Below are 15890 nucleotides of genomic sequence, written 5' to 3'. Positions count from 1 at the left end.
AACAAAAGTATATAAAAGTACACTGTATGTAGATTGAACTTCAAGTAATTTACACTTCATTTGTCTCTGCCTTCATGTTATTGACCTGTAATGTCCTGTGGTCTGTATTCCTTTCCTCTCTATTCTCTCTTCTCTCTTCTAACTCTTCCTTTAACTGCACATGTTGACAGCTCTCACAAAACAATAATTTCACCAACTCTTTTATGTTGATTTTGATTGATTTATTTATTTATTTTAAGATTTGTTTTTGGCTTTTTCAGTGAAGATTGACAATAAAGAGGGAGAGAGAGACGTGGAGAGACACAAAGCAAAGGTCGCTGGGAACGGGACTCAAACCTGTGACGCGCTGTCAGGCTACATTGAGCCTAAGTACCCGGACCGCAAGGCCAGTGATTGGGGCCTCTGATTCTGATTCTTATCCACTCCCTGTGCAGATCAGTGGATACACAATAAGATAAGAGCTTTATTGTCATTGCATACACAACTAAACATAGTTTGGTACCTCTGCAGACAACAACAGTATTAAAGAAGAGCACTGAACATTGAAGGAACAATAAAAAACCTTGGTCAAAGTCAAAGTCAAGTCATTTTAGTCATTTTAAAATAAATAAAACAAGGATAAAATAATTAAGAAAAGAATAAGGAGGCCCCCATAAACGAAAAACATATCATGTGTACACATATTGCACTTCCCAGTAGCCTAAGCAACACTATTGGCATTAACATATCTGACTCTCAGATATACATTATTGCACTTGCTCAATAGTCTACACCAACGCACTGTCATCCTGGGCAGGGTCTCAAACAAGTGGTGGCTGGGGTGTGTGGTGGTGACAAACAGTTACCACCACACTGTATGGAATGATATCTTAAGTCATGTATGTGTACTGTTACAATACAATGACATTAAGTAATTTTATAAAATACTAAATATCTATTTATTGAACAATACAAACAGCACTGTTGTCTTTACTGTAGCACATATAATAGGAGACAGGATGTGAGGAGCTGTGTTTTGAACACACTCCTGTCTTTAGAAGAAGGTCTCATAAATAAAGGTCATTATTTGAACATCAATTCACATCATTGCTAGTTATCATTATTATCTACTATATCTCAGTGCTACTTACACACTATTATACATATTTTTGTGGCTCTTTACAACTTGTTTCAAAATCAGTATTTTTTATGATTTCGGTTTCATCTACAGCAGTAGGAAGTACTTTTGTTCTCTTTTCGCCAGAATCTGACGACTCATGTTCACTTGAACATCATGTGGTAGAGAGTTTATTGGCTATTCTGCATTGTGTGTGTGTGTGTGTGTGTGTGTGTGTGTGTGTGTGTGTGTGTGTGTGTGTGTGTGTGTGTGTGTGTGTGTGTGTGTGTGTGTGTGTGTGTGTGTGAGAGTGAGTGAGTGAAACTGAAAACCACTTGGGTGGGATGGTATTAAAGTCAGACTGGACAGAGCTCAGTCTGTTCTGAAACAGTGAAGACAATTGCAGGACAGTTTGACAACAAGACAAGACAATGTAAGTAACATAACATTTAAACATATTCATAAATATAGTACATTATACTGTAATCACTTGATGCATAAAATATGTACATTAATATTAGTGTGTACTTGTACTATTTAACTTCATGGTAAATGTTTGTGTTGTTTCTTAAAAAGATGTCTGGCAAGCAAGGCGGATCAGAGAGGGTGAGGTACTTTGGAGGAGACAGGGAGGACTTGTTAGAGGAGGAGAGCGAAGTGTACGACAATACAGACAGTGTCAGATGTAAGTAACACACTAAAGGGGGGCGCATGCTACCATGTTCTGTGATCACCCTCTCTCCGCGGTGGTTTGAAAACTACAGCATGACGTCACTGAGCCGTGATGATAAGCGACTCACCGCTCACCTCAACACATCTCTCTGTTTTTACTAACCGAAATCACCGGACTATGAGCGTCTAGTATCAAAACCACCGTTTCGGTGGTCACAAACGGTGATAGGGTGACCACCTCATTTGGTAGCATGCAAGGGCCTTTACAGTGTTTCTCTCTCCTCACATCACTGCGGCAGCTTGTCACCCAGTATTTAAGGTAGTAGTTACTATGGGTGTAACGGTACAGGGTGAATTTAACCCGTCCGCTGAGCTTATAATGTATTATGACCAGCACTGAGAATACGTCATAAGCCTTGTTATAAGTTGTTATGAATGATTATAAACATTTACAACAAGTGTTATAATGCTTTATAAGCACATTATCAGTATACAGTCTTACCTTGAACTCTGTTCTAATATCCTCCAGTTGTCCAGAGAGCCATCATCGTTAAGAGAGGCAGCTTCAGAGCATGTGCCGTGTGTGTCACAGTGCTGTGTGTTCTACTAGCAGCAGGAATCATTGGCATATCCATGTACTGTGAGTATCAGCTGGTCAAAGTTCATATTCATGCTCTTACAACCATTAAATGATAATTCACTGTGTTATATGTGATAGTTTGTGGGTTCACTTCACAAGTACTTTATTATACTGTACATGTTGAGACATAGGGCTCTATCTTCTACCTGGCGTAAAGCGGTGCTAGGCACAGTCTAACTGTTATTGCTATTTTCCAAACGATGCAGTTGAAATTTTTACACCCACACATAGTCTAAATACCAAATGATAGTGTGCCTATTTAGCGTGTGTGTGTGTGTGTGTGCGTGTGCGTGTGCGTGTGCGTTGGTCTTAAAATGAGGTGTGGTCTGGAGCAAGCAGAGTGCACTATCTGCCGCACAGAGAGAAGCAATTGCACTTAGACCAGCTTTTTAGTTAGTCTCTCAAGTTAACTGCCAGCAGATATTTCCTTATGACTTCAACACAACAACACTCATGTTCAACATGATAGATTATATTTCTGTGGGACTCCACATTGTGGTTAAAAAATATATTCATGATCTGGGCCAGATTAGTATATATGTTACAGTATGATTGGAGAACCAGTACGATTGAAGAAAGCGCGCTCGTTTTTACCACCCACCCAGCACTAGAGGGAGCCACAAGCCAGGCTTGTGCACAAACATATATGGCCACACACACACACACACACACACACACAGTCACACACACAGTCACACACACACACACACACACACACACACACACACACACACACACACGCGCACACACACGCGCACGCGCTCATGCTTTTTTTGGTTTATTGAAAGCAGGACTGTTTTCGATACTTTTATTGTGTTCTGGCTTTTGTTTTACTTTCTCCCTGACACACACACACACACACACACACACACACACACACACACACACACACACACACACACACACACACACACACACACACACACACACACACAGTGATCCATGAAAAGAACTATTCTGTCCCTATCGGTTTACAAATCAAACGGCGCTGAGTCGACTAGTGGAGCGTCGGCCGGTCACCGCGGGCACTCGCGCCTGGAGGCGCGAGGGCGCGCTTCCTCGGCCTCAAGCTCCACTAAGTCGGCGCGCCGTGCGTGTGAACGCGTGTTCAGCGTTCCCCTCATAGATATTATGGTTCCCCTAGCGTAGCTTCCTGGTTGCTATGTGGGGGGAACAACAAAAGACAGGTCTCCGTCGGCGCATCAAAGCCCCGCCTCTCCGCGCTCTCCTTCTCCTCCTCGGAGGAGGAGGAGAAGGAGAGAAGGAGAGGACGGGACGGGTTATTACGCGAGGAGGAGGAGTAGGAGGAGGCTCCTCTTCCTCGCGAGCCTCGCGTAATAACCCCCCGCCTCGCAGCGCCGTCCTCCTCCTCCTCCTCGCGAGCCTCGCTAATAAACCCTGTCTCGAAAAGCCCCGCCTCGCCCCGAAGGAGCCCCGTGCCTAAAAACGAGCGCTCTGTCTTCAATCGTACTGGTTCTCCAAACGTACTGTGACATATACAATGATGCACAATACATGGTTTCAGAGCTTATTTTGGTCAAGGAATACATATTTGGTGTTTATATAATGATTTGACCTATTGTTGACCTTATGAGCTCCATAAGTTGTTTTTTTTCAAAATCGTCACAGAGCCTTCTTATTAGGCTCTAATGAAAGCTCTGATCATGATGAGTTGAATAATATGCAGTATAAGTACACAATATAAATGCAGTATAAGTACACACTTTTGGCCTCAGCCAAAAGTACACACGATCACATGGCCTCAGCCATGTGGTCATGTGATCAGTGTCATACGCAAGGTGTACTTTTGGCCTCAGCCAAAAGTACACCTTGCGTATGTCACTGATCACATGACCTCAATCAATTATCCAGTTGTAGGCAACATATTGAGATATTCTTGATTGAGATCATGTGATCAGTGACATACGCAAGGTGTACTTTTGGCCTCAGCCAAAAGTACACCTTGCGTATGACACTGATCACATGGCTGAGGCCATGTGATCATGTGTACTTTTGGCTGAGGCCAAAAGTACACCTTGCGTATGTCACTGATCACATGATCTCAATCAATTATCCAGTTCTGGGCAACATAGAAGGGGGCGGAGGGACTTTTTTCTTATTTCCACATATTTCAACGTTGAAAATGAGTGGTATTCCCCTATAGAAAGGGATTAACAGGACACAGGTGAACTCAACAGACAATAAACACTAGGATGGGCTGGGGGACTAAGAGGACACAGGTGGAAACACTGACACAATCACAAGACTTGTTAGACAAGGCAGGTAAAAGTAAGTAGACAGACAGGAAACACTGGGAGCAATACTACAAAATAAGGGTGACAAATGAGTAGACCTTTAAATTCACCTCAAGCAACTAACCTTTCTAGCTTTGCATACAGAATACTATGTTATGTTAGGCTATAGTGCTAATTCATTTTTGGTTCATTATGAAAATGTGATGGGATGAACTGGACACCATATTCTCAGTAGCCTACACTATATCATGGGAAACCGCACGTCAGTAACTGTTGTTTACACACAAACATTGACTTTATTGACCTCAGAGATTACTTCTGTATTCAACTCATCATGAGCAGAGCTTTCATTAGAGCCTAATAAGAAGGCTCTGTGACGATTTTGAAAAAAAAAAAAAACATTTGGAGCTCATAATTGGCAGCCATCTTGCATTTGAAGGTCAACAATAGGTCAAATCATTATATAAACACCAAATATGTATTCCTTGACCAAATTAAGCTCTGAAACCATGTATTGTGCATCATTGTAGGTCAAACCATTACAAAGTTCATTTTCACGGCAGCCATTTTTGATTTTGGTCTCTCACAAATTTTCCCTGCCCCTTTTAACAAGGAAGTATGACATTAGCCTGGGACCAGACGAATCTGCGAGTGCAAAAATAAATTGCACTCTGGGATTTGGGTCTGGCACCGCTCCATAGAGAATCCATTTCCTGCTCCAGAAGACGTGGGTAACCAATCAGGGCCCAGTATTCGAATATGGGAGACTGTAATTGGTAGTTGGTTTGTAGGTCTAACCAATTGCGTCGAGAGTCATTGTTTTGATCCCGCCCCCTTGGAAAAAAAACTTCCTCATAGAAGCACCAGACTCATATCCACGCAGTGATATAGTCTGTCTACGCCAGGCTAGTATGACATAAGATGTCATGTGTAGACAGGTGAAGCAGGTCAGTGCCTCAAAGCTGTGTGTAGAGACGGGACTTCGTCATCCGTCTAAAAATACACCCCGGCTAAATTTGTTTAATAACCCTCCTAGATGACAAATCCATTGAGAAACTGACCTTTTCTCTCCACGGTCACGGAAGTGCCACAGATGACCCTTCTAAGTAGCCTGGTAAACCATCCCGGTCGTGGAATTCACATTTCATGTGTCTTCAGCTTGATGGTCGCACACTCAATTTTCCTCTGCAGAAAATTGTTTGCATCTCTTCCAGTCCGTCATTTAAATGCCAGTGTGCCAAGGTTGAAGCGTAGCTGAGCATACTTAGCTCTAAATGGGAGAAGACACTCTGATTAATTTAATTTATGATATGCCCAAAACACACCCATGACTAATTCAGAGGCTTAATACCACCCCTTTGCACCTAAAATCGAGCTTTGTGTTTGTGCCCGGATAACATCAAACTAGCAAAGTTTAGGCAGTTTTCACCCACGCTTAGTGCACCAGAACGTCTAAATAGGGCCCCAAGTCGCATAAAAACACACCTGATCAGGATCATTGAATTATCTTCTTGTCAAAGCTCCTTTTCCACACATATGCTTTATCTCATCATGAACAGTAGCAACAACTGCGTTATTGTCAACTTTTGGTCCTTTGCAGATCATTCAGCCATTACTGAGTTACAGACAAAGTATGACCTGGAGAAAGACCAATGGATGACCAGCTATGACAACGTCACCCTGGAGAAAGACCATTTGCAAATTGAAGTAAACCAACTTAAAAGAGAGACAGGAGGTGAGAGATTATTATTATTATTGCTATTATCATTATGGTTTCGGCCTGGCGAGAGAGTAAGTTTTTCCCCCTGTCCGTCCGTCCGTGTGTCTGTCCGTCCGTGTGTCCGTGTGTCCGTCCGTCTGTGACCAGCTAATCACCGTTGTCTTGATCGCAGCGAAACTGTGCGCACACACTCCCTGGATGCCAATTCAGAACCTCTGCCCCAAATTCTTCTCATGGGCCTTTTATAGCGCCACCAGGAGGCCGATTTGTGCAAAACATATTTTTTGACAGTACTCCTACAGATTTTGTCCAGAAATCACGCAAATCAGTACACAGTATCTCTATAGTCATTAAACAAAACAGGTCTTTCAGATTTCTCATATTCCATCATGATTGGCTAAAAATGTCTTCCAAAGTTTGGAGGAGTGCTCCGTTTTGAACAAAATGCCTCAAATCATGAACGCAGCATGCAATTTCCGTGAAATTTTGCACGCACATTCCCATTAGGCCAAGGAAGAACTATATTTTTTTCAAATCAGCCTCATGGTGGCGCTATAACAGGCCGATTCATGTTTGTACCTATAACTGCACCGATCTGTGTAAAACTTTGTATGCGCACTCCCTAGAGGTCAAGGAAAAACCTTTGCCCTGCATTTTTCACATCTGCCTTTTATAGCGCCACCAGGAGGCCGACTTATGTAAAACATTTTTTTTATATTACTTTTTTATATTATATATATATATTTTTATATTATATATTATATTACTTATTTACTATATTACTTATATTACTTTTATATTACTTTTATATTACTTTTTATTTCACGCAAATCGGTACACATGATCTCCATAGTCATGTGATCAAGACGGATGTGTTTGATTTTTCATATTCCATTCTCATTGGCTAAGATTGACATCTAAAGTTTGCAGTTGTGGCTTGTTTTGAACAACATTCCGCAAGTCATGAACGCACCGTCCGATTGCGGTCAAACTTTGCACGCACATTCACACTATGTTGAGGAACAAATGCCACCCTTTTAACATTGGCCTGTTGTAGCATCACCAGCAGGTCTAATTTAGCAAAACACATTTTTTTTCACAAAATGCCTCAAGCCATGAATGCAGTGTCCGATTGCCGTGCAAGGCCTAATAAGATTGGCCTATTATTGCGCCACCAGGAGGCCACAATAACCTACCCGACCTGGCGGAGACCTGTGCTCCAAGGAGCACTTTTTGTAGTTATTATTATTATTATTATTATTATTAACTAACTACTGCACATGTTAGAATTGTTTACATACATTAAAGCTCCATCAGTAAAACTCCTGTTTGATGTTTAGTCGAGTCATGTCCCAGTGGATGGATGAAGTTTGGAGACGGCTGTTATTACAGAACTGCTGGACTAAAATCTTGGGAGGAAAGTAGACAACAATGTCTGAAGACAGGAGCAGATCTGGTGGTCATTAACAGTAGAGAAGAACAGGTTAGTGGATCTGTGTGTGTGTGTGTGTGTGTGTGTGTGTGTGTGTGTGTGTGTGTGTGTGTGTGTGTGTGTGTGTGTGCGCACACACGCGTGTGCGCGCGCGCGTGCGTGCATGCGTGCGTGTGTCCATCATACACATACATAGTGCATATAATGAATTTGGATTATAGTGAAAACCTGAACGTTTCAATCATCTTCAATCAGGAATTCATCACAAGATGGACCAATGGGGATCACCATGGATCATGGCTTGGTCTGAAAAGGACTGGGGGCAAATGGACGTGGGTGGATGGAACACCACTGACAACACAGTAAGACATTTTACAAGTTTTTCTATTGTCATTCTATCAAACTCACCGTATGTGAGTGACTGAGTGGATGCGATTAAAATAACATGTTGTTTGTTGTTTTCTCTGCAGGCACTGGGGCAGTGGATATCCTCGTAACAATGGAAACGACAACTGTGCAGTATCCTGGCACGGTAATGGAGGATGGAGTAATGCAGAATGTATACGTACCGCCTTCCGGATGTGTGAAAAGTGATGTTTCTCTTAACTTCATTGATGAATCTTACTGGAAATCAGTGTTCACCACCATTTAACATTGCAAGAGGCTGCCGCCAGGGTTGCCCAATTTCAGGTTTATTGTTTATCATTTCCTTTGAAGTTTTAGCGCAAAAAGAAATATTATCAGGAAAAGTTAAACCAATAGTGGTACAAAATACATCACATACAATCTCCTTGTATGCGGATGATTTATTGATGTATATGAATGACATACCTTCCCACACTACATGCCGTTTTGGTATTTGAAAAGTTCAGTTCAATATCTAGCTATAAGATTCATTCAAACAAAATTTTATCAGCTTTACTACCGTTAAATAAGGAAATGTTAGACACTCAGATAGACACCACAATCCCTACAGTGCAGTATTTTAGATATTTGGGCAACATCTCATGGTTTTTGGGATAAGGTAAAAACATGTGTATCAAAATTCATTTGGAACAAAAATAAACCAAGAATAAGAACATCTATATTAGAATATAGTAAAGAGTGTGGATCCAAATCTACCAACATTTTAACTGTATTATATATCTTTTATACTCCGTCCTTTACAACAATGGTTTGAAGACGAGGGCCGTTCAGATAGAACAAAAAATTGTCTCACCGATTCTTCTGAGAGATACCTTGCTCTGCAATCTGGCTGAAGAATACTGTATGGAGCGTTGTGGTACTATTATTGCTCATGCTGTCCGAATATGGAAATATACAGAAAACATATTTAAATGGGAGAACCCATGGCACAAGAATACACCAATATTTATAATTAATCTGTTATTTATAGGTCATAGACCCATTACGTTTCATCAATGGCAAAGGTGTGGCATTAACATCCTTCTAGACATGATGAGCAATGATGGACTTATATCATTCGAAGAACTCAAATCAAAGTTTAATTTGCCTGGCTCGTAATTTTTCTTGTATTTACAGTTATGCACAGCAATGCGTACATATGGAGTGCCTTGGAAGGAAAACCTTCCTAAGCATCCAGTAGTCGAAATGGTTACTTCCAATATCGCCAATGATTTTGTCTCTCATGTTTATGGAGAATTACAACAAGTGTCGAATACTTTCATGGGGATTACAGCAATATGGAATATAGATTTCAAAGACCATGGACATGTAGATTGGAGGAGTGGAGTGTGTGGAACAACATTGCCATAATGTCCCGCAATTATAATCATCAGATGATTCACTATAAATTGATACGCAGATTGTATTTAACTCCAAGAAAATGTTCTCAACTTCAAATGGTACCAATCAAGCCCCTTATGCACTTTGTGTTGAAAACCGTGGGCACATATATGCACATGTTCTGGGAATGTCCCAGAGTCAAAATATTCTGGTCTAAGGTGGCCAGTGTAGTATCAGAGTTGTTTGAGGTTGAAGTTCCATGTTTGCCTCAGATTCTGTTGTTAAATGATGATTCCACACTCTCCTTACCAGTCAGTCACTCCAAAAACTGCTGGGAAAAAAAACTCCTTGTGTGATCTTTTCTGAATGTTTTAGGGTTGGAAGTGTCAATTGCAAGGGTAAATGGGGCCAAAAGGCAATCTATCGATGCACTCATGCATGCTGTAGAAAAGGTCAAAGCGCACTTATAATGTGCCTACATTTTTATATTGCCATCACAAGCCTGTATATATGTAGTCATTGTATTTTGTGGAATGTCTTTTCAGTTGTAGTCATGATGGAACCAATAGGAGGGTGGTATTGTAGGAAGGGGTGGGGGGAGGGAGGTAGTGAAGGGAGGGTAGCCCTGTGTACAAAAAAAAGGGAAATAAGTGACAGGACGTGTGGGTGATTGTGGAGGTATGCGTTCATGTGTTCTGCACACATGCAGGCAACAAATATATATGTCCTATTGTCCATGCACTGTAAATCAAATTGCTGAGAAAAATGGGTTGCTCTTGTAAAATGTAAAATTAACAATACAAATTTGGTCACAATACATTTTTTTATGAAATTGCAGCTAAGTGTTCTTCTTTGTCAAGTTAAACAGTAGTAATAAATAGTGAAAATTTGAAGAGAAAAAAAAATGTAATCACATTAACCCCATGAACGCTAGCATCCCTATTCTGGAGAAGATTCAGCTAAAATAACCGATCTACAAGCTCAGGTCGCGTTGCAACATGACGGGTTGTGATCTCATGGTTCGGCTATAATATTTACAATGAAGATTCTGTGTAGTGAAAACAGGAGGGGGCCTGGTATAGAGCCCTGAGAAACTCCAGTCAACTAAGGATATAGGGTTTAAATGGTTAATACAAACCACCTACTATTATGACTCTCAGATTGACTCTTCATTGTTCTTTCTGTACTAAAGTGAGTGAGTTGTAAAGGACTTCTGACCCACGTCACAATCTATAGATGTGTATACTGTTGCTGTCGGGAAGAAACCTCTTATCTCCATATTCTAACTTTTTGTAAATTAACGCCCTACTTGATCATTCTACAGCGTCACACAAAAGCATCAAAAGTAATAGATCTAAAAAGTTGAAGCAACGTTCGAAGCGACGCGTTTTAAGCTTGTAGATCTGCTACTTTTATTATGTTTGAATTTGAGTCCTGAAAAGTAAAAGTTTTGGACGTGAGGTTTCCACCCGAAAGAGACCATTTATGTACTGTTTGGTACTTCAACGTAAGACACTGTCACACAGCAAAATAGATCTACAAGCTCAAAATCTTGTTGTGAGCTTGCATATCGGCTATATTCGCTTTTGTTTAGTTTAAACATTTTTTTTTACACATTTTACAAATGTTTGCCTTTAAAGGCAAGCTCCAAATTGTGACGCCAGGGCTAATTATATTTTACTTTATTTGATTCTATTTTGCAGCATATGCTTTGCTGTTATGGTATTTTGCTTTCATTATGGCTTTTTGATCTTCTTATTACATTTTTATTTGATGTCACAGCTGTATTTTAAGTACATGTGACTAGCTTTATTGTTTCAGTGATTCATTAACTCTTTCAGTGCCAAGAGTATTTTCATAAAGTACTCCCCCAGTGCCAGCAATTTGCGTTTTTTTTAAATTTTTAAATTTTTCATTCAAATAAATGATCTGATTGGGTTTTTAAACCCATAATACAGTTCTACCAGTAGAGAGCAACAAATCGACACATTGATGACCTCGCTGCATGGCTCACTCGCCCCCTCCCAAACAGGCTCACGTCACATCCGGTCATAACCGGATGTTGACATTTTTGACAATCGTTGATCGGGCTAAATTACGATGTGATACACGACTACGATGACTGATCGTCACCCAGACCAAAGAGAGTAGACGTGGACCTCTCCGTTTGTTTTTTATACCGTGTGAAAAACCGTGACTTTCCCTATTCTGGCCAAAAATGATCGCGGGAAAAAAATTAGAACCGGAAACGGAATCTGCGTCATGAAACCGGAACCCAATGAGTCTGAAGGAGTCAGGAAGCGAACGTGATCATGAAAAATAAACAGTATAGCGCGACCACAGTCAAAAGTAAAAACTCGGGATTTCTCGTGCTGGCACGGAGGGTACTCGGGAAAAACTCAGGATATCTCGGGGCGTGGCACTGAGAGAGTTAATAATGTGTCGTATTGTAAACAGAGTTTAAGAAAACTTTGCATCAACTTAACGTAAACTGAGCAGTGGAAGAATTGAATAAAACTTTACTCGACAATATAGTATTGTTCCAGTGTGTTTTTTCATAGCTTCAAGTATGTGTCTGAGTTTTGGGACTTTTCATCTTTATTTGGGACAGTGGAGAGAGACAGGAAACAGGGGAGAGAGTCAGGCAGTGACATGCAGCAAATCCACCACGTTTTCAGGTTGGGACACGCTGTCAGGCATCAAAGCATATATGGTATGAACCTTAACCTGTTGACCATCAGCACCCCCAGCCTATTCATTAACAATTATACTGACCTATGGAAAAATAGCTCATGTATTCTCTGGCCTTGGGTCCAGACTAAGACTATCAATGTTTGAAGGACTTACTGTATCTTGTCTCATCACTGTCCTGACTCTCTCAATACCAACATGTACAACGATTAAAGTTAGTGATATTTTTCAATACAATTAGTGTTAAATAGCTCTATATCCCCATAGTAATCATCTTCTGCTACTCCTGTGACCCAGCAGCCCTGTATATAACACACATACACACATAGACACATTTGACATAACACAGAAAACTAAACTAAATTGCATACATAAAAACATAAAGACAAGAGCAATATCCACCATTCAGCCTAGCCCTGGCCTTAACTCCTGATTAAGCCTCAAAGTCGACTGAAAGACAAAGGACCTCTTCAGTCTGACCTTATTGTATATTGGAACACAGTATCTCCTTCCTGAAGGAAGCAACCTATATTCTTCATCCAAAACATGGCTAGTGTTTGAAGTGATATTCCTTGACAACCTAGGATACTGTTATTATACATAGATGTATAGAGCCTCTGAAGTGGTTGTACATAGATCAAATGCATAGAGACAGCTTTACAAATACAAAGCTGATATCAGAAGTCAGAACTGATGATGTCAGATGTAAAGGACTGAAATTAGTCACATGTACCTGAATTTTACCAGTTTTTACTTTTGTTTCTGGATATTAGCAGAGGATTATGGCTGACAGACAGACAGACAGACAGACAGACAGACAGACAGACAGACAGACAGACAGACTGACTTGCAGCTGTCAGCTGTCAGCACCTGAGTAAGCTCTGGGAGGAAATAGCATTTCTACGAAATAAAAAAATAGCCTTCGTATAACATGTGGCTGAGTGTGTGTGTGTGTGTGTGTGTGTGTATGTATGTGTGTGTGTGTGTGTGTGTGTGTGTGTGTGTGTGTGTGTGTGTGTGTGTGTGTGTGTGTGTGTGTGTGTGTGTGTGTGTGTGTGTGTGTGTGTGTGTGTGTGTGTGTGTGTGTGTGTGTGTCCTCATGTTTTTGGTGCGAGTGGTTTTGATGTGTTTCCGTTCCCCTGTGTTTTAGAAACGTACAGCTCACTTCCTGTGTGTGTGTGTGTGTGTGTGTGTGTGAGCAGCAGTCGCGGTGTCACTGGGCAAGACACTTAACCCTATAACACCCTTTGTGTTCACTCTTTAATGGTTTCTGTTAGTAAATCCCCCTGGCTCTGATGTTGTTGTGTTGATGTATTGATAACTTCTTTGTTTGTGTTTGTTGTTTGTTGTTTGTGTTTGTATTGTTTTGTATTGTATGTCATGATTATTATAAATAAAGATTTTGAGAAAGAAAAAAAAAACTACTCCCCCCTGTACTCAAGTCTGACCACTTAAGCAGCAATCAGCAGGGTGAAGCTGAAAACTGAATTTCTATATACGTTGGACAATCGATGAACTGAACTGGTGCAGGGATAGATGATGGGGGGCCAGCAACCCAACAAATGAGAAAAAGAGGGGTAAAGATAAAGAATATGAACTTGAACATGGGTTTTATTGTGCCTCTGTATTTTGCTTTTCCTGTCATTTTTCCCTCCTTGCTTCTATTTTTTCTTTTGTTTTCTTTCCCATTTTTTACTGACGTATATTTAGTGTCAACGTTTTTTCTTGTTTTTTTGTTTTGTCTTCTCTGTTTCGATGTTGTACTTTGTGTCTGCAGTCGATATGACTACATCACTGTGGTGTCCACATGAAAATATAAAGTACAAAAAAAGTACAAAAGTACAAAAAAAACTGAATTTCCTGTGCGGAATAAAAAAGGTCTGATTACAGTACATATGCCCTGGATGGAGGGAAGCTCACATCCAATGTGCTTGGCTGTCCACATGACCCTTTGCATTGCTTTGTGCTTGACGTCAATAGAGTTTCCGTACCAGGCAGTGATATACTCTCAGTGATACCTCAATAGATGACCCATAGGACCTTGGGGCCCATAACAAACCTTTTCAGTCGCCTGAGATAATAGAGGCGTTGCTGCACATGGAAAGAAACTCCTCCCTTGCCTTTGTCCTCGTGGAGATAATACACTTTTAAGATAAAATCATGCACACAAAGTAACATTATAATCATGACTCTGAGGAAGGTCGAAAGACCGAAACGTCAGTCACTCTGTATACTTGCACCTAAATAATAAAAGGCTTAAAACTGTCCGTGTTGCTCCAGCGTGTGTGTGTGTGTGTGTGTGTGTGTGTGTGTGTGTGTGTGTGTGTGTGTGTGTGTGTGCGCGTGCGTGCGTGCGCAAGTGTGTGTGCACATGCGTGTGTGGCTGCAAATTTTATATGCTGTTTTCCACCTGCATGAGAAGCATTTCTGCCTTCCGTACTAAAATCTATTGTAAATATGTTGTATATTTTTTATTGTGACCATGGCAGAGTGAGTAAAGTTCTGGACAGTACTAGCTACTAGGACTACGCCACCTTTGGAATGTCACCCAAATAACTCATTAAAGAGGGCTAAAATACCCAGACTGAACAATTATAACATTTTAAAGAAGTGAGCAGAGACATTCTAAAGATTACAATGATAGGTTTATTCATTTCAAATTAGCCACTGTGGATGAAATAGATTAGGCCAATGGGAGCAGATCAGTTGGGCTTTATTATAAAAAATATGTTTTCATTGTTCAAATATTTCATACAAAATCTAGAAGAACAAAGACAGTACTGGCATGTAGAAGCAACTGTGGGTTAACTGCAGGGGAAGAAGGGGAATGGTTAGTGGATCTGACTCACTCATGCAAAAAAAAAGCACTAATGAAGAACACACACACACACACACACACACACACACACACACACACACACACACACACACACACACACACACACACCCAGCCACATGTTATTTCTTAGAAATGTATATACGAAGGCTATTTTTCGTAGAAATGCTATTTCCTCCCACAGCCAGTGGCACAGTCAGACACACACACACACACACACACACACACACACACACACACACACACACACACACACACACACACACACACACACACACAGAAAGTCAAAACCACACATACCAAAAACACAATACGTGTGTGTGTGTGTGTGTGTGTGTGTGTGTGTGTGTGTGTGTGTGTGTGTGTGTGTGTGTGTGTGTGTGTGTGTGTGTGTGTGTGTGTGTGTGTGTGTGATGAGAGAATGATGTTTCTGGTGCCTGTGGTTCTGTGTTTTTTAAACTTGCAGATCACATCTTGTGCTGTGTGTATGTGTGTGTTAGAATGTGGGTATGCGTGTGGTACCGGACTGCTTCCCTTCCGCACTGTGCATGTTGAGTCTTGTTGAGAAACATCATTGTAGATTGTTCAAGGTTATTATTTATTGATTATTTTATAATCCTTGATTATTTAATTGGTGGTTTCAAAGTTAAGGGTTAAATACAAATGAAGCTTGTGCTCATTCATAAGTACATTTTCATGGTGCCTCTTTCATTTAAAATGTTCTTTGACTCGAATACTCATAATTACAAATGTATGATTAATAATGTGACTAATATTAATAATACCACCGATCAAATCTACC

At 40.6% G+C, this 15890-nt stretch overlaps 1 protein-coding gene across 1 annotated transcript; it reads left to right on the top strand.

Moving 5' to 3' along the window:
* Positions 1 to 1497: 1497 nt before the first annotated feature.
* Positions 1498 to 8409, top strand: LOC308083407 (CD209 antigen-like protein A; the record flags this gene model as incomplete). The annotated part of the gene is made up of 7 exons (XM_080425724.1): positions 1498 to 1529; positions 1673 to 1781; positions 2298 to 2408; positions 6264 to 6398; positions 7724 to 7866; positions 8071 to 8177; positions 8286 to 8409. Exons 2-7 carry the CDS (start codon positions 1673 to 1675, stop codon positions 8407 to 8409), a joined length of 729 nt encoding a protein of 242 aa, XP_080281850.1. The 5' UTR covers positions 1498 to 1529.
* Between the last annotated feature and the right edge of the window lie 7481 nt (positions 8410 to 15890).

Source organism: Gymnoscopelus braueri, assembly GCF_963280865.1.
Source record: "Gymnoscopelus braueri genome assembly, chromosome: 4".
NCBI lineage: Eukaryota > Metazoa > Chordata > Actinopteri > Myctophiformes > Myctophidae > Gymnoscopelus > Gymnoscopelus braueri.
This window is presented reverse-complemented; position numbering and strand designations above follow the sequence as displayed.